The sequence below is a fragment of the Haemorhous mexicanus genome, chromosome 10 (genome assembly GCF_027477595.1).
Source record: "Haemorhous mexicanus isolate bHaeMex1 chromosome 10, bHaeMex1.pri, whole genome shotgun sequence".
Taxonomy (NCBI): Eukaryota; Metazoa; Chordata; class Aves; order Passeriformes; family Fringillidae; genus Haemorhous; species Haemorhous mexicanus.
Window position 1 is genome coordinate 11,565,242 of NC_082350.1, and position 19,491 is coordinate 11,584,732.

Here is a 19,491-nt window from a genome sequence, read left to right on the forward strand (position 1 = left end):
AGAATCATTTGGATTTCAGCTGAATGCTGAAAGGCCATCTTTTAAAATAAATCATTGAAATTAACACTTCACTACGCTTTTCTTGCAGTTCACACTTTGCTGCTGCTGCTATTGCTTACCAAAAGGCCATTTTCTGCAAGGTTAGCTCTTGTGCCCAGAACCCCAGGGAAATGTTCTGTTGAGCACAATGCTCAAATCTGCAGACAATAGGGCCCTTCCAGGCAAATTACACACTTAAAATTGAGAACCCCACTCACTGGAGCAGTTGCCAGCAATTCCCCCCAGCGAGGCTGCCTGCACGAAAGGAGCAGGACAGTCACGCACACGGACAGGGCTTCTGCACATCCCTCAGAGTGTGCAGGGCACGGAGATTTAATTAGGTCCAGAGTGAACGAGGGTTAAGTCAAATGACTGCAATGTGCCATGGGCTGGGAGCTCACACAGATGCTCAGCTGAGACATGGCAACTTGTTAAAGCTAGAGTAACTTGATTATATGGCTTTCAGGGAATTCAATTCACACACCTCCTATTATGAAATAAAATTGTCCTATTTAATTTTTTGCTTAAATGAAAACAATTTCAAGATGCAGTAAACTGCTTTCTTTAGACAGAAATGTGTGCATGTTTTAGATGCCTGTAACAACAAAAACCACATCTCAAAACCCCAGCTACAATTTGCCTCTTAATCTGAAATCCTATTTCCAGACGAGAAGAGTTAGAAAAGGCCAACTTGTTTCAAAATATCTCTCTGGATTATTTTTATTTACATAGTATTTTATACTGCTTCATTTTGCCTGTTCAATATAGCTGCACAAGTAATAGTGGTGACTGCTCGTTAATGCACGACAAGGTCTTGCAGGGAAACTCATTGAATAATCAAAGAACAACAGAAGAGTAAATAACTGCTCAGGGCAGAGTTAGAAAAGAAAATACTTTGTTGCATTTGAAAGGCAGGACAGCATTTTGGATTGGAAAATATTATCCTTCCTGACATAGAACCATATGGCTCCCACACTTATTAAAAAGCAGCAGATATTTTGTGCTTCAGAAGCCAAGCATTAATTTTCTTTTTTAAGCCAAACATCAAAAAGTTTTGTGGAATTCAAGCAAGCTGCCTTAGAGGTGTTGGCATTTGAATGGCATCAGTACTCTTCATCTCACCACAAAGATGCTAGAGCACCTATTTTCAAGTGAGTTTGTACAGCTACCAATTTTATTTAAGGAAATTTTTTAATACTTGATAATTATAGCTTAAAGCAGCTAATTATATTGTATTGATCTAAAAGGCTGGGCATCTTGGAAAAAACCAGATGACATGCCAAGCAATGTCAACTGACAAGTCTACATCAGTTTCTGTTTGCTGTGATGAAAATAAACATTATAATGTAAAGGTTATGCTGGAGGACTTATTTTCTGTTCAGATAAAAATATTAATTCATAATAAATGTTAAACTTTCTACCTTATAATCAGCAAGAGCTTATCTGAGAAATAGCAATTTTGCTTATAAATGTCTTCCTTTGATTTTATAAGCAGACAATAAGCTAAAAAGCTAATGTAGCAATATCTCATGAAAACTGCTTTTAAGCAGCTGCTTCAGCAGCACCGTGGAAGTGCTAAATAAAGCACAAAGTCTAAAAGCAAGTAATTTCAAGCTATTTACAAGCACTTTTTTTTACAATTATATACAAATTTTCTATCATATTACCTATGGGGAAATGGAAGCAAAATACTAATGCCCAATTGTTTGTTTTACTATTTTTCTGAAGGAGCTCCCGTCATTACTGCTTCGGCTCTGGGCACACTGAGGCAGAAGATCAATTTTTCCAACATTTTATCATGAAAACTGGTAAGATCTTTTTTCAACAGAAATAATACCCTAACAGCCATGATAAAGACCTGAAAACATAATTTCATTTTTTAATGTTGTTAGGAGAAAGAAAGGAAATAGGCTGCATGCACACAGAGTCAACAGTGCCAGCTCCACCTTCTACATTATGCCCAAAACCTCCAAACACTTCTTAAAACTAACTAATAATCATACAGTAATCATATAATACACAGTTTTGTATTGGTATGAAAAGGAAAATGGTATGAAGCTGTGTCAGGGGAGGCTTAGGTCAGATATTAGGAAAAGATTGATCATTCAGTGTGTGTTTGGGCACAGAACAGGCTCCCTAGGGCAGTGGTCACAGCACCAAGGCTGACAGAGTTCAAGAAGTGTTTGGACAATGCTCTCAGGCACAGGGTGGGATTCTTCAGGTGCCTTGTGCAGGACCAAGAGTTGGATGATCCTGATGAGTCCCTTCCAACTCAGCATATTCTGTGATTCAATGAATTATCACTCAATCTCCAAATTCATTAAAAAGAAGCTATGGTTGTTCTGTGTCCTAGCTGTCAACTGGACTGTTAAATATGATCTGCTATCTGTACAGCCACACAGGTGTGTATATACCAGTTTTCCAAGCAGAATGGAAACTGTGTGAAATTAGACCTGCCTGACTGCAAGTCTGCCAGCCACAGGTGTATTTTTGGTTACACCTGAAGCACAGAACTGTTGCCTTAGTAAACAGGTATATTAATTTAGCACCAGGGAAAATTACCTGACTCGTGCAGAAGCAGATGGTGTACAATCACTGTAAAACTTCTAAATGTGAGCATTAAAAAAAGAAATATTTCAATGCTTTTATTCTGCATTGAATTTGGTTATTTTCAGTATTTTGACAGCAACCTATGTTCTCAAAAGTAATGTTCCAGTTCTCAGTCACAGCGTGATAGCATGCTTGGATAAAAGAGATGCACACAACAAATCATAAAGGATTTTTGTGGGAGATGCCATACAAGTTGAGAATGTCCTTTAAAGCTCTTTTTTATTTTTTAAAGAAAAATGTTAATGCATATTTTTTCTCAATACAGCTATTATTTAATCAATTCAGTAAATCTTCTGCATTTGAAACAATCTAGTATAGAATAATATATACATGTTCCAAAATCCAGTGTATTATTCCCTGAAAGAGAGGACTGCACAGTGCTGGGTAGATTAGATTTCCCCCAAAACATATAACAAGGAGCAATTTCAACTCACCCCAGAGATCCTTAGCTGTAACCTATTAGCATTCATGAGAACTTCTGAAAGACTCCTCCACCAACTGATGGTGCATCAGGGACCTCTTATCTCACTTTTTCAGACTTGTAAAATGTATTTCGTCTGATTTCAATTTTTCAAGATATATTGCAATGAAGGTGTATGACTCTTACAATGTAAAGTTTTGCAGTTAACTCATTTTCAAACATTCTAGTACCATTATTGCTAGCATGAATATATGAAGATCCAGAAATGAAACAAATACTGATGAGACATTTTATAAATACCATGAATAGTTTATGCAGGAATCACTCATTAACTTCAAAGAACATTGGGACAAAGAGTACAAATCTGTAAGTCTAATTAATGGAAAGCCTGCCTTTTACTTCAATAAAATTTTTAATGTTGAACCCTTAATTTCCATCTCTTCTTTTAAGACACTATTAAATCCTTCCTGCTTCTCTTTTTCACTATCTCTTCGGCCAATCTTGATGCCCACCCATAGCACTCCACAAAATAGACACTAAAAACATTTCCTGTTCAGAAGTGCTCTCAATTGAACACCCTTTTTTAAATCTTGGTTTCAAAAGCAACATTGCTGCTGCAAACCGTGAGCAGAGAGGAACAGCTCACCTGGCCTGTCCTACAGACCAGCCACCTCATCACCACCTCTGTCTAGAGTCACCTGCCACTGAAAGCCACCAGCACCTCGGCATGGGCCATGTGCTTCATCCTACTCCTCATCCACACAACTCACTTGCTCACTTCAAAGCCTGAACCACACTGGGGTTTCTTCCCCACTGGCTAGTAAGTACCCTCTCTAATAAAACATAAATTATTTTAGAGGACTGGCACATGTGTAGTAGCAAACCTTACACAGAAATTCTTTAAAAATCCTCTGAGCAAAACCTGGAAGGAATGTGTTACAGAATGCTAAAGGCAGTCTTCTGCTGGTCACAGCCAGGTCCATGCTGTAATTAACCCACACAGTCCTGCTGCACAATCACAGCACCATCACTCTGTCCTGCACTACAAGAGGCTGTTTGCAGATGCAGCAGCCATTTTACAAACCCCACTAGAGAACACAGAGTGCTCTTTTTGGGTGAGTTGTGCTGTGCTCTCCCCTTCATTCTCACACAGTGCAGGTACTGTCTCTGGGGTGAACAGCTCTGTGCTGACAGGGTCTATTTTTAGATCTCAAAAACAGCATTCTTCCCAACCTCTAGACACTGTGCCCTGAACCACATGATCAGCAAATCAGCACATTACTGCTGACTTCTGAGTCTTTTCAATCTTGTATAAACAACTTTAAACTTGTGTCACCACAAGGTAACACAAAACAAATAATATTTCCCTAAATGTTTTATCTTTGATATAAATAACTTATTCAGAAAGAATTGCAAGAGGAAATTAAAGTACCTTGCTGAGTAACAAAACTTGGAAGGAACACGGTGAGAAATGACTCAAAGAGGAAGTAGATCAAAAAGAGACACACACACAAAAAAGTCAAACCAAAAAGAACCCCACTCATATCTTCCTCATTTTTCTTTTACAGTTCTATTCAGAAATTTTTGACAAGATTAAAAGAGTGCCCTTGTACAAAATTCACCATTTAAGAGAATAAACCTTTAAAATCACACTTGAATAAACAGAAGGAGAGTTGGGGAAGGAGGAGGAAATGATATAAAGTAAATGTACCAACCAACATGGTCCACAGCCTGACTGTGTGACTGCTTACAGAAACCTACAGCATCTTGTGGTCTCCTCATATCATTCTAGCTTAAATAACATCAACAAAAGCACTGGCAACATTATTAGTTTTTTAATATAAAATCACCCACTTTAACTTTTTGTACCTTAGAAAAAGTTTTTCATGTCTATCAAGAAATACGGAAATTTGTCTATAAGAAAAACTTCATTCAAGTGACTTAGTGAAAGCTAAATGATTAAAAACTTGCAAGGCACGTCAAATTGACAGACCTCTTCCAACTTCTGGATCAAATCTGAAGTAAAGATCAAATTATTTTTCTATAAGCCTTGGCAGAATTATGGATTTCAGTTGAGTGAAGATAAAATTCATTTTCACACCAAATAACTGAGTTAAGTAAGTTTTACACCCAAGAACTACATTTCATTGGACAAAAACTGATGATGGGAAGTAAGCAGACTATTTCCATACAACTGAGAAGGAAATTCAGAGGCTCTGTCTTAAACTAAAAAATTCATGGCTTAGTTTCTGCAGCTGGAAAATTTTACAAAGAATTTCACTATCAGGAAATGATAAACCAAAGAAAGTATTGAAAACCACATGAAAGTAAAGCAAGAGGTCTCAGAATACTTGTACTGCATGAAATAAGCCACTTTTGTGAATTCAACCTCATGTTATATTCACTAGGAAAAGGTACATTTTCACCTCATGTCACCCAGTACATAATAAAAAATTCAAAGAATCCCAGTGACAGAAATTCAGCTATAGAGATGAGAGGACAAGACAAGCTATGAAAGAGTAACACAATACATATTTTAGTTATCTAAATCAATAACCTGTGCTGTATGGCTTGTGCAGCTGAGTGGAGCCTTCATAGAGCAACCTGGGCCCTTTGCTTAGGAGCTCAGACCAAGCTGTGCCTTTAGGCATTTTCACCACTGCACTAAAACTACCAATTATCCTGTCTTCAGGATACTTCTATCATACATTGACTACCAAAAAGCAAATTCAATAATTTATTCCAGGGACATGAGAGGAAGGCTTTAACTCTGATAAATTAAATGCAAAACAAGATTAAAAGGAAAAAAACAAAAAGCCTAAAACTAAGTATCTTAGAAGGAATAATAATATTAAAAGAAAGTGGAAAATTATTTGAAGGAAATAAACATCACTAATGGAAACCACTGATAAGAATTAAATTATTCTACTAACAACCTTCAAGCAGTATCTTTGGAAAGTGATAGCTGAAAAAGAAGAGAACAAGGTACTACTTCTGTATTTGGGGATTTTTTTGTATTGGCTATGCACTTGGAATTTTTCCCCATGTTTCTACATCAGAATGTTTTTAATTTTACATTTATTAACATGGTAAGTTTTCAAATAACAATTGTAGCAGCTTATAGTTCCTTTAAAAATATACAGCTTTTCAAGCAGATAACAATAAGTGCTTTTGTTACAACGATTTTTGTTTCATGTCATTGGTATAATAAAACATCTGCCCAGAAATCTCAATTTAATTAAGTCTATTGTGTCTATGCAAAAATATAGCTTTAAATCTGTGTTATTTCCCATACCCTTAAAAATAATGTATCAGGCTATTTTCATTATACTCCTTCCACAAAGATGCTTAACATTTAATTGCTGAGTGAAACAAATAGTATATTTCTAAGGCTCCACATTCACAGAGACAACACCAGAAGATAAAAAAGCAGTGCAATTAAACACCGTTAAAATATAATAGGAAACCTGATCTTGTAATGTATTTTTTCAATTTTCCTGTCTACAGGCTTAAGTTTCTTCACAAAGCACCCCATGACACAATTCCTGACAAAGAAACACCTCAAGCATTCAATTATATACTGCAGCATTTGCCAAAAGCTTATTAAATTAGAACATATAAAATAACTTGCATCATCTCAAGGTATCAGACAAAAATGACTGTGTCGATTTTAAAGTGAATAGTGCCAACTGTGTAAGAATTTAGAGTAGCTCTTGTCTGGTTTGAATGAACCAATGTCTGAAACATGGTCCCAATATCCCATTAGGATCTTTCAGCACTTTAAGGAATTAGTCCTTTGTTCTCCTAAATGCTGAGTAAACCATCAGCTGTCACCTAGAGGTGATGGACAGAAAGTTAACAGGTTACTCACCAATAAAGTAGTTGTTGCCTAATGCAAGCATTTCTTCAGAAAGCACAAGTCCACCCAGTGCCTGGAGAAGAGTGACACTTCTGCCATCAATAAGTGAACACTGTTTAAATCCAGTGCTTGTGACCTTCCATAGCAGGATGAGAGAAGCAGTAGCATCTTGCCTTATTCTACGAAAAGAAATTATGAGAATATTTACACTGAGGGAAGTCTGTGTACTTAGGAAGTACATCACTGTAGAACTGAACCTTAACAAAGATGGGAAACTTAAATCTAGCAAGCATGGAATTAGGAAAATTCCTGAATTTCTTTAGCATGCCCATAAAACTTAAAAATGCTTCAGCTGTAAGATTTGCATTATAGTTTATGTAAATCATACAGAGTCCCAATTTCTGATACTTGAAGGTCACCATCCTAATAACCAAGAAGAGTTTTAGAAAACATCACATAATAGTTAAGTATATCCTTATAAGAGACCCTTATTCAGTCCTTGTAATTATGCCTTTTTGAGCATTACCTCCATCCTACAGTGCCATTTTTTTCTGCAGCTGAAGCACATCCAGCCCTGCTGTTTACTGAAGAACATTCAATGTTCACTCAATACCAGGAGACAGATCCTGGTAGAAATCCTCATTTGTTTGACACACCAGATCGAAGACTCAGGACCGTTTATTCTTGTAAATCAAATGAGTCATGTAATGCTCCCAAGGTCACTGAGCCCATGGTGCCTTCCTGAATATTGACAGATTGGATATAAAGTCTACTGCTGCATCCACTCTGTTGGCTCCATTAGGGAGCTACATTATGCCAGTCTTTGTACTCACAGGGCACTGTTTTTCCCACTCACCTTCATAAGGAAACAATAAAAATATGTCATTTCTTGTAAGGTCCCAAGTATTTGCATTAATTCCCTATGAAGGACTCCAAAATGAGTTTGAACAAACCTCCAAAAATACAAACACAACTGCATCCAACTGCTAAAAACTGGCAATTCTCTCCTGCTGAAAACAGACCTTCAAATACCTAGAGATGCTAAAAACAAAGGCAGTTTATCCCTCGTCACTTGTTATTTGACTTCAAAACAAGAAAACCAAAGTTTTGTAATCACATGTGACAGATATTGAAAAAATCTTGCAACCGGGTGTCATAGGAAGCAAATTTTTTTACATTATTTGCGCCCTTTTTAAGAACAACCCAATTGCTATTCCAAAAGCTGAAAGTCTCACTCTTACAACAGGATAGCAACTGGTTTTCCAGTTCAGGTCTCCTATGACAATCAAAACAAAGTCAACTTACTAAACTGAAATTATTCTCCTTTAACAGATAGCCATTGAATCAGGTAAGTTACTTGGGCCTTTAAGATAGTAAATTAAATAAAAATCGATCTTGACTTGCACTAATCAGGCATAAAACTCCACCAAATACATACAATGTCAAAACGCTCAAAGCTGACTGTGTACTCTGCAACCTCCTTTAAAACTGGGTTTCTCCATCAAGGCTTTTTAATAGAACTTTAGAATCCACAAATGCTGGCTTTTTCCTGATTGCAAGAAAAGCCATTTGTTTGCTTTCAGTCTGCAGCCAGCCAGGGCATCCACATTCCCAGATCTCCTCCTGACTTAGGCTCAAGGCTCATGAATGAGCACAATTCAAAGCCCCGTGGGAAGGGTGGGATGGCCCCCACGTTTAACAGTTACTGCTCCAAACTGTCTGCAGCTTGTCTGCTTGCATCACTTTGTTTTTTCCTGTGAGCATGGCCTTTTTTAACAGAAACATGAGATTCTGAAAGATAAGATGACAGTATGAGAAAAGTAGGCTATTTTGGGAAAATGTAAGTCTAAAATTGCAGCAAAGCTGTGAGCCAGAGAACTACGTTGGCAGATTTTTTTTTTTTTAATAAAATTTCCAATAAGAAAATGCCTCATCCCAGTGACAGAATCAGATCTTTCTAGGAAGTCAGGTTCTGTTAATTAAACATAACAAAACAAGTATTTTATCCAAAAAGCATGATTTTGAAAAGTGAATAACAGAATAAATTCAAATTTTTTGAGAAACTTGGTTTTTTAGGACACACACAAAGATTTCACAGCTGATGGGGACACCTAAAGAAATAACTCAGAAACCAAATACAAACGCACAATATACATGCACATATATAGTCAGCAATAACACTTTCTATCAGCAAGTTCATCTTGAGATTAAAGAGGGAAAAAGTGTTCACTGCATTAAGTCATATCCTCTCCAAACTGACATCTTCAACACATCTGCCCTAATTTCTAACGCATTATGATGGCCCAGAGACAGCTTACATGCTTACATCTTCTAAAACATTAAGTATGTGGGAGAAGTTATGCCAAGCAAAGAGCTATCACGGCTCTGCTACGTGCTTGAAGGCTGTCTGAATTCTCTCATCGTCTTTCAGTCATTTGACAAATTTGCCTATCTGAAAAACCGTTGTCTAAAATATCCAGTTAAATGAAAATAAAAGTGCTTTTGTATTTCATCACATATAAGAATATTCTCACTTTATTGATGTATTCTGTGGAACTTCAAAGGAGATAAGCCGGCCTCCAGCAGAAGTATTGGAACTGGCATTTCCACAAGCCACATCTGGGGTTATCTGAAAATAAAAACCACTTTCTTTAACAATAAACCATAAAATCTGACCAATGAAAACATGAAAGTTTTTTGTTTTTTTTTTTAACAAATGACACCAGTAGTCCAGCAGTCATTTTCTAAAAATCCTCAGGAACATTCACTGAAACCTTTGTGCTGCCAACAAAGATGCTGAAAATTCACATAACCATCCTTTCAGGGTTTTGTTTTAAGAAAAAGCTCCTGCAGAAAAGTGTGAACTTCTAAAGGCATCTTCCTTTAAAAGTGAACATATATAGAAAAATATTAATAGTTTTCTGGTCCATTAGAATAAGAAATCATGCTCTAACATTTGCTACACCCAAGAAATAGTTCATCATTAATCTACGCAATACTGAAGGATTTATACTAACAAATACAGACATTGCCTTTCTACTATATTGAAATTGTTTTTTAAAGGAAACCTGTGTATGGAAAAAAACCTCTCTCCCACTTGCCCACTACTATTCTTTCCAAGTAAAAAATGCTTGGACAAACAGTAGTTTCAGGTGGAAAAAAAATGATGATGATCACAGTGAGAGCGAAAGCACACGTTTGCCAAATCTAGTGATGCCTACTAGGCATAAAAATCAGTTACTACATTAACAACATCCAGACACCATACACAGTGTCATGCAACACAGGAACCATGGAGACTCCCTAATTATTCAGATCTTCATAGTAGTCATTTCCTAAAGACAGTTTGAAAATTATTAGTGTTTCCAAGGGTACATTTATTTCAAATAAGCAATACTTTATATGGCATAATTGAGTCTATCACTTAATATCATCAGTTTAAAATAACTTTTCATGTATCTTCATCAACTTGCCTATGAAATGTCACATTGGAAAAAACCCAACAAACCAGTTTAATCTTTAAATTTCTAGGCAGTTTGCAATGCTATTTTTTCAGCCATAGAGAATGTTTGCAAACTTTTTAAATCAACATTAATACTGAAAATACAAATATGCAACCTGACACACTTCCATTAATTAATCTTACATCAAAGTAAAAAGCCAGAATAAAATTTTTAAATTTAAATACAATTCAAATATTAAATATTACATCAATGTAATGAAACACATGTAAATTATACATGAACAACAGAAGTCCAGAATATGATGCAAGTAATAATTTTTAGGACACTCAGAGCTTATCTTGACTCCGGCAAGACAAATACTCAGTATTCACATTTCCCAAGTGAATGATTTCCCAGTGTCTAGATTACTCAATTCATTGTTGAATTCCCTGATATATATAATACAAATACATACAGTTCATGAAAATAAAGCAAGATGCAATTTTATTGTATTCTTTTAAATAAATTTTGAAAAATTATAGTATATCCATTACAATTTTTATATCACAGAAGTCAAAAGTATGGACCTGACAGTTAAAATACAATGCATCCAAAATTGGTTTGGCTAACACTCTTCCTTTTATATTTGCCAACATTTAAAGTTTTTTTTCTTTGAGAATCTGCATGCCTACTGAACAAAGGGGAAAAAGAAATAAGTACCTCTATTCTCATACAGTCTTATACTACATCTATAATACACTTGTTTTTATAGTATTTCTACAGTTTTACAATTTCATGCATCTATTACCTTAGAACATAGGGGGGCAGTTGTAATGTAAGCATTTCATTTACCTTACTGTTTAATATTAGAGGTTTTTAAAGTAAAAGGCATTGATGTCTTTGCAACTAGAATAAAAATAAAAGAATCATAGAAGCAAGAGCTGAACAAAGTGGCTAAAGAGCAACACCTGAGATTGAACCTTCATAAAATGGGAAAAAACCCAATGAAACAAAAAAAGGCTTTAGTTTGCAAACACATCAGAATTTAGGATTACTCAGCAGGGAAAGCACACATAGGAAATATTGCGAAGATAATTAGAAGAGTGAAGGCAAAATGCATTATTTTGACTCTTCTATTAAGAGATCTGTAATGTTTGATGTATTTCTCTAGGAACTCTATTTGTAATTGGCCCTGACTTCCTGCTCTAAGAATCAGGTAAAATAACCATCAGGTAAAATAACCATCTAAACCAGGAGGATGCTAAACCCAGATTTTACAAAACTGAAATTTGAATTTTTTTATATATTAACAACCCTGACACTTGGAACAGACAAAAACCATAGGAAGAAGCAGTAACTCTCATGAGGAAAAAAATGGTCTCAGCAGTGTCCTATTTAAGCCAAGTTCTGTGGAGACAAAAAATGACAGCTTTGACACCTGAATTAAGAAACAAATTGCAGTTTTTTCACAGCTGTGAGAAATTTTTATAAAGATTTTTAAGTGTGTCTCTTTAATGTCTTAACAGAGCAATCTGCAAAACTGTACTACTGAAAAATGAGGGCAAAGACAACCAATAAATTACAAAAATAAAGGACACTCAGGAGATGAAAACCATTTGTAATTTTCACACTCAAATACAAGAAAAAAGGCTTCTAGAACTGGTAGGAGATATTTAAAACTGAAGTCACTGGGAAATATACTTTTATTTTGTCTTCTGAAAATCATTAAGATCATTCCTAGTCTAAAGAAAAAAATATAAACAGAGTAGGTATCTAAAGTCATTTAAAGACAAAAGAAAGCATAACATAACTGCAATGATATCCAGCACTTCTCCTGAAGCATTTATTAGTACAGAAATGTCAGGACAGCAAGAAGGTTCTTGGGGAACAGACTTATAAACATTTACACAAATGATGCAGCTACTTTAAAAATAGTCACCAAAGAAAATAAAACCTTCATGCACCCTCCAGACTCTAAAGTATGTTTAGGAGCTGCTTACAAAGATAAGCTCCTGTGTCAACAGAGAATACATCCAAGACTGTTCTTCAATACCTTATTTAGAGTTAAAAATTATTAAATATCAAATTGTGGACAGTAAATACAGAATTCCTCTTTACATAACTGTTCCACAAGTTTCCATCTAAATCATGTTATATTTTTCTTAAAAGATAACATTATATATAAAAACTATATTTCTCCTTCAAATGCTTTTAGACTTTACATAGGTAAAAGAGCAGCATCATTTGAGAAAGCAAGAGGGAAATCTTGAGAGTTCTCACTCCTACAATCTCCACCTGGGCCTTAACAAGCCAGCAGTGATTTTGTTAGGTTTCCTTACCAGACCATGGCAGTGGTATAGAAGAGATTGCAAAGAAAATCAGGACTGGTGCCTAAGAGAGAAATAACCTGTTCTTCCATATTACAACTTTTCTGAAGAAATTAAATAGCATGAGTTAGGCAGATATTGTCCTGCCTAACAAAACCAGAATAATGAGATATACACTTAATTCAACAAGTGCTGAAATACATATATAAATCTCAAGGCAATATCTTTCCATGAGTGAGTGCCTTTATTACTTTCCTAAGTGTACCAGACTTTAATTCAATAAGGCTGAGAAGAGAATACAGACTCAGCCTATATTTATGCAGCCTCTCAGTGCTGAAATTAGTCCTCTGAAGATAGCTATTGTATATGAAATTTCATAGTAGATTTCTTAAAAAGTTGAGCAGACATTTGTAATTCTGCAAGGCCTTATCAACACAGGCAGACTAATCCTGACAGTGCAGAACCCAGCCATTCTGCTGCCATGATACAAAAGAAATGCAAACGTATCTCAGCCCCAAGTTGATAGAATGGCAGAAAGCTTTTACTTCTTGCAAAATGCACCACACTTTCCTCAAATTTAAAAGTGGCTTGTAAGTAGGATGGCCAAATTCATATGTGCCTTAGAAAGTCCTCACTACCCTATGAACAAGGTATTAATAAATATTTCTGAAAACTAACAGTTCCAATCAGTGGAGGAGGCTGCCCAGCTATCTTGTGGACCTTCCATCCTTTGAATTATTTAAGTCTTAGATTAATAAAGTCCTGAGCAACCTGCTCTAGCTGACCCTGATAGGAGCAAGGGTTCGGGCTCAAAAAAAATGCAGAGGTGCCTCAAACCTCACCTACACTGAGGCTGCCAGTGAAAAGTCACCCCATGAGCCAGTTGCCTATTAATTATTTCCTGTTAATTGCCATTGTAGCTTCAGTGACAACACAGCTTTCACTAAATCCCACTCCAGCATACAGTGAAAGTTCTTTGAAAACATCCCTAAATTAACCACAAATAAGTATGTGTGCATGTGTGTGCACACAGATACCCATGACTCAGGTACTTTCCTCCTGTTCTGAGAAGGTTCTCTTTCAAATTATTGCCTTGGGAATTTTCTCTCTGGTCAACCTCCTGGTTTTTTCACTTCAAAAAGCTGTTCTCCTGTTTTTATCTCCTAGTGGGGCAACAGACAACTCTGCACAGTCTTGCAGCCAGAGCAAAGTGGGGCAAATACAAAAACAAACTAAAATTTTAAACACATTTGAAAAGACATTATGTTATGGAAGGAGTGAGAAAATGAGCTTTTTGAGAAAAGCAAGGCTGTGTTCTGGGGTGGTACCCCATGAAAACTGGCATAGTTATTATGAAAGAAAACCCTTCAGTTCTTCAGTAGGACAGAAACTCGTGACAAATGCAATATGAGGAATGGTCTTATAAATGCTAGTTCTTTCAGATTTTCTTCCAAGGGATTTCATATTAAATTTCAGTTCAATAAAGCAAGTTTCATAACATGCAATTTTGGCTTTTCTAAACATATAACTACTTTTCTATCAGAATAAGGATTTGTTCTCTTATGACCCTCTAAGTGTGGCAAGAGGTATCCCTCATTTTTAAGAAATATAACATGTTTGGCAGTCTTCCTTATGCAAGGGAAAAATAATACATGAAAGAAATAAAACAGGTTAGATCCTAACTATAGCTCTTGAACAGCTGTTGGCAAATAAAGAGAAGTAGGAAAATAAAAGGCAACAGAATAGAACCATAAGAGAGGGATCTAGTACTATCTACTTACTGTCAGGATGTCAAACAACAAAGCAGGATCATTTCTAGCACAGAAACTGAACTTAGAAAAAAATTCTAAAAGAAAAAAGAAAAAGCAGTTCCAGCACCCTTGCCCTGTAGCACAGAAAAACTTCTGCTTCTGAAAAATCTAGTGTCATTTAGCTTAACCTCCACATCACTGCACTTGTTTCTACCCTCAGAGTTTCAGATGGGACAATGCTTGAAAGAAAACCAGAACAGAAAGAAAATCAAGGTTTACTTCTAACATATCTCACCAGTGGGAGAGAAAAGCAAAAGTGTTGAGAGTAGGAGTAATGCCTCTGTGAGGAACACCAGGGGGAGACTGACAGACTGCATCCAAAAACAGTATCAGATGAAGAAGGCTTACCAGTTATCCACAGCACTGAAACCTGGTGTAAGGGAGGCTGCACATCCACCCAGCAAATTCTGTTGCTGGCAGTCTGTTGCTTTGCCCATCTGAGCAAGAGTCAGCAACCACAGCACCAGGAGGATCCAGTGCATGGCAATCCTCCAGATAACATTATTAAAACTTTGGTTTTCTGTCACAGACTACCAATGCCAACATTACACCAAGAGGCATCAGCAGGCTCAGGGGGCTCTCTTACACAATGACAGATTCCCTAGATTATCATATCAGCAAGCTGCCTTCTTGTTTCAAGCCATCCACCAAATTCACTGTCAGCTTCACAAAATCTGACACTCAGTCTGTACTGGTTTTGGCTGGGATGGAGTTAATTTTCTTCACAATGGCTTGCACAGTGCAGTGTTGCTATGCTTGCATGTTTTGGACTTGTGATGAACACAGGGCTGATGGAAGGGATATTTTAGTTATCACTGAAGTGTTCAGCCAGCATCGAGGCCTTTTCTCTTTCTCGGAGTGCCCTCCCAGGAGGCAGGCAGGGGGTGCTGAGGGAACACAGTGGGACAGCTGGCCCCAACTGACCACAGGGACATCCCCCACCACAGGAGGCCATGCTGGGGCTGGGGGGTGGAAGTTGCCCAGAGCTGCTGTTGCTCAGAGACTGGCTGGGCATCAGTTACTTGGTGGTCAGTAATTAGGGCTTTTTGCATTACTTGTTTTGTTCAGGTTTTTCATTTCTTGTTTTCTATTTCTCCTTTTTAAAATTATTTGACTGTCTTCATCTGCCCATGAGTTTTCTCACTTTTACCCTTCCAGTTCTCTCTCCCAGCTCACAGGATGGGGCAGTGAGCAAGTGGCTGTGTGAGGTTTAGCTGCCTATCCTCTACTTAGATCACAGCACAGTCATTCAACAAAGATTACTTCCATCAAGAATTAATAGTCATTTATTATTCCAGAGTCTATAGAGCAGTTCTGAAAAGAAAGATAAACACTGTGTAAACAAGTTCATTGAGCAAAAATTCCACATAGTCAAATCTTTGCATGCAATGTATGAGCTCAGGTCACTGGAGGATAAGCTGGGACATAAATTTCAACCTAAGACTGTCAAGTCAGCTATAGATATTTCTACACCAAAACAGTGAAAGGCAGTAAACACATCAGGTTTTGGGGTGGTTTTTTTTTTTTTTTTTCCCTCTTTTTCCCTCATACTCTTTAAGACTTCAAAACAGGATGATTCCTGAAGGAGCAGTAAATGAATCCAGATACTTTTCAAAAACAGCCCTGGATAACCAAAAATCCTGAGCCCACCCACCAACATAGCTTCAGAAGAGAAGACCTTCAAGATCTTGACATAATTGTACCTGCTAGAATTTCTGTCTCAAAGAGCTTAAATTTTAGGAAATCTAGTATTTATTTACTATCTATTAAATATTATTTAGTAATGGAATATAATAAACTGAGGTTTGTATGAACTTCACATAAGTTTTGTTTAGGCACATTGAGCTTTTAGAGACATTTAGGGTTTTATTTAGAACACAAATACAATAAAGAGCAGCACCTATCCAGAGATGCTTACATCAAGCTGTCCATGAAAATGATGTTTCTATATAAACAAAAAGTTCCATAAATTAATAATGTAGAGGAGAGAGTTATTGAAGTAACAGATTTATTAGAAGAAAGCTAATATTATTCTACCAAAATCTGTGATTGCTTCATTCTCTTTATGTGTTTGTAGAATATCTTTTTCTTCAGAGCAAAAGAAAAATTATAGAAATTTCAAAAACAAGTCTAATACACAGTTAGAAAAGCTGTCTTAAGTCAAACCAAAATCACACCCATTTCAGCACTTAACAGCAATAATAAGAGGGAACGTCAAGAAAACAGGGTAAGCAAAGGACAAGCATATATACTCCAACCTGCACCCATTTCCACGTGAAAGCTCTTCCTAAGATACCATTTTTAAGGATAAAGTTTCTATTCTGTATTTATCAATCTCAAATGGATCTCTCCTCTGCATTGGTTCAGATTCTGTTCCTCCTTCTGCACCCACATCATACTTTGACCAAAAAAATGCACAAACATTTAGCAGCACATAAAAGTAGCCATGACTTAAAGGTTCCTGTTTCAAGAATATACTTAAGGAATAATTCTGCCATTGCTGCAGAGCAGGAACACTCTCAGGATTTTACACCTGATTCAGCCACACTCCTAAAGGCTTGCAATTTACTGACTAAGGACACACATAAAACAAATGCTGTCCCCACTGCAAGGGGAATTAGAAGTTTATTGTAGCCTCTAATCATTAGTTGCAAAGCCTTGAATCTGAGCACAAAATTGCAGTATAAATAGAAGGTTAGACTAGGACTCACATGCTCAGCATTCTAATTTCTGGCTGCACACCTGGCAAATCACTTCACTGCTCTGTGCTTCAGCATCTCAGCCTGTAAAATGGGAATAATACAGCTGATTTCCTTTGAAAAGAATTTCAGGTCTATTATGAAAAGCTGTATATAAGAGTATGGTACTGCTATTCTTACCGTTGATTTTGTACACTGAAACCTTTATTAAATCCATTAATTGAGTAGGATTAATGAGATGGTTTCTTTTTCCCTCCATTACTGGCTAATAAATATCTCCTATACACTGTAACACAAAAGATGATTGAACTGGGGAAATGTGGATTGTTAGTTGGATCTCTCTTACAAGGGGAACCAGTTGTCCCAAACAGGAAAAAGAATTATCTTTCAATGGATGAGCAAAAGATAAATTCATATTATACTAAAGAAAATCAACTGAGAGAAAAAATTCTTGCTTATGATCTATGGTTTTAGTCCTTAATCTGCACATCAAGAAAAGATTAATTTCTTATATGAAGACCACTCGGAAATTAAACTGCATCCAAAGACATCTGTGTGTTACCTACTGGTACAGACACTACTGAGATAGCTGATTCCAGCAAGCAGTGCTGAATGTATTCCTGGTATCCAAGGAATACAGAAAACATGTCTGGCTGTAAGCACACATCATGCCTCTCCTAGACAGCTTACTTCTCTCAGGTGTTCATTCTTTGAGTTCCCAAAACTTCCCAGAAAAGCTTTCATGGAAATTTCATCCTTGCAAGATTGTGAAAGCTTTCATTTGGAAAGAGTCTGGCAAAATTTCTCTCCGAGACAAAAGAGTCTGAAAGAACATTAATTCACTACCAGTATCAGTATAGAATAGTAAAGAACTTGGAAAACAGACTGTCTTGAAGGAGTTATAAAAAACAAACAGCAACATAATATCAGTATTTGCTGTCCTCAAACTCAAAGATCACAAGAGCACACTTTTGCAATACAAAACCTACAGCTAGTCTTCCTTTTAAGAGTGAAGGCTCAAGTTTTGCAAAGTTCTTACAGCTATGAGGAAAGGTAGTGTTTTTATTATTAACACTTTTGACTTTTGAAACCTCCACCAAAGAGGCTTTGGAGCACAGACCTTCAGCAAATCAACTCTCCTAAGTTAATAATAGATCAGATACAATGTCTTGAATCAGCAACTGAAATCTTTGTTCCAGATAATCATCTCTCTCACTGTGACTTCCAAAGAACGAGGTAGAAGGTCATTATGCCACACTGGCGAGCTTGTCAAAAACACAAGACCCATCACATATAAATATTAAAACATATCAACACAAGCAATTTTGTAAAAGGATAGCAAGTAATTGCCATGCTAGTGTTAGTCATGCAATAGCAATTGCTGACCTATCTGTATTTCTTAGGTAACAGAAGACATGCAGAAGGGTGAATTTCAGCTATTGAAATGGTCACTTGTGAATTATCTGCTAGACTGAAATTCTTACTGAATCTAACTAAAATGCAAACCAGGCAGAAATGTTCCTTATACAACACCAGACCACAGATTGAGGAAGACACACCAGGGAAATCTGGTACAGGGAAGAGCATGCCCTTAATTGATCAGGACATATGGACCACCCATGCAGAGATGAGGCTGCATTTAAACTAAGTCATAAGAGCAGATCATTGTTTGTTTCTGCTTCAGTGCTCTCTCCAAACTCCATCCTTGGTGCCTGACATATGTTCTACTGTAAAGTAATAGATATGGGAGATGGAATTCCAGGAAATAAAGCTTTATGCTCCAGACACTGCCCACCAGCACTCCCACTGAAATGGAACACAGCCCTATAAATACTTCTGCCTCAGCTAAAATCAGAGTCCTAACACACCAAGCATATATTTTACATGGTCTGATTCTACTTTCATTAAATTGATTAAATAAAAATACACTTGTTCCATGATTAAACTCCTGCCTGCTCACTTTCTCATTATGCAGTATGTTAAAACACCTCAAGAGAAACAAACTCATTGGAACATTTGAAAAAAAAGACACAACTGACATTTTACCTATTTATCCCTGAATAACCTGAAATAAAATTATATGGCAAAGCCCTTCTCAAAAAGAAAAATATGTCACAATAGCCCTTGGTACTAAGCTGATTGTTACTTAAACAATAACTTGGTTAAGCTTGATAGTTTTTTTAATTTTTGCAGATACTTGAGTCCATGCAAAACATTTAAGCATTACAAACAGAGTGCAACAGAATGGAAAGCAAAGAGCACATTTCTTAAGGATCATATGT

General features: G+C 36.5%; 1 protein-coding gene across 2 annotated transcripts in view; it reads right to left on the reverse strand.

Moving 5' to 3' along the window:
* DNER (delta/notch like EGF repeat containing) overlaps nucleotides 1–19,491 on the reverse strand; it is a 108,358-nt gene that overhangs the window by 42,966 nt on the left and 45,901 nt on the right. For both annotated transcript variants that reach the window (XM_059855332.1, XM_059855331.1), the window contains exons 3-4: nucleotides 9,464–9,558; nucleotides 6,942–7,108 (exon numbers count right to left, since the gene is read on the reverse strand). In XM_059855332.1, the coding sequence (XP_059711315.1) occupies nucleotides 6,942–7,108; nucleotides 9,464–9,558 (262 nt within the window). The remainder of the gene's footprint in view (nucleotides 1–6,941; nucleotides 7,109–9,463; nucleotides 9,559–19,491) is intronic.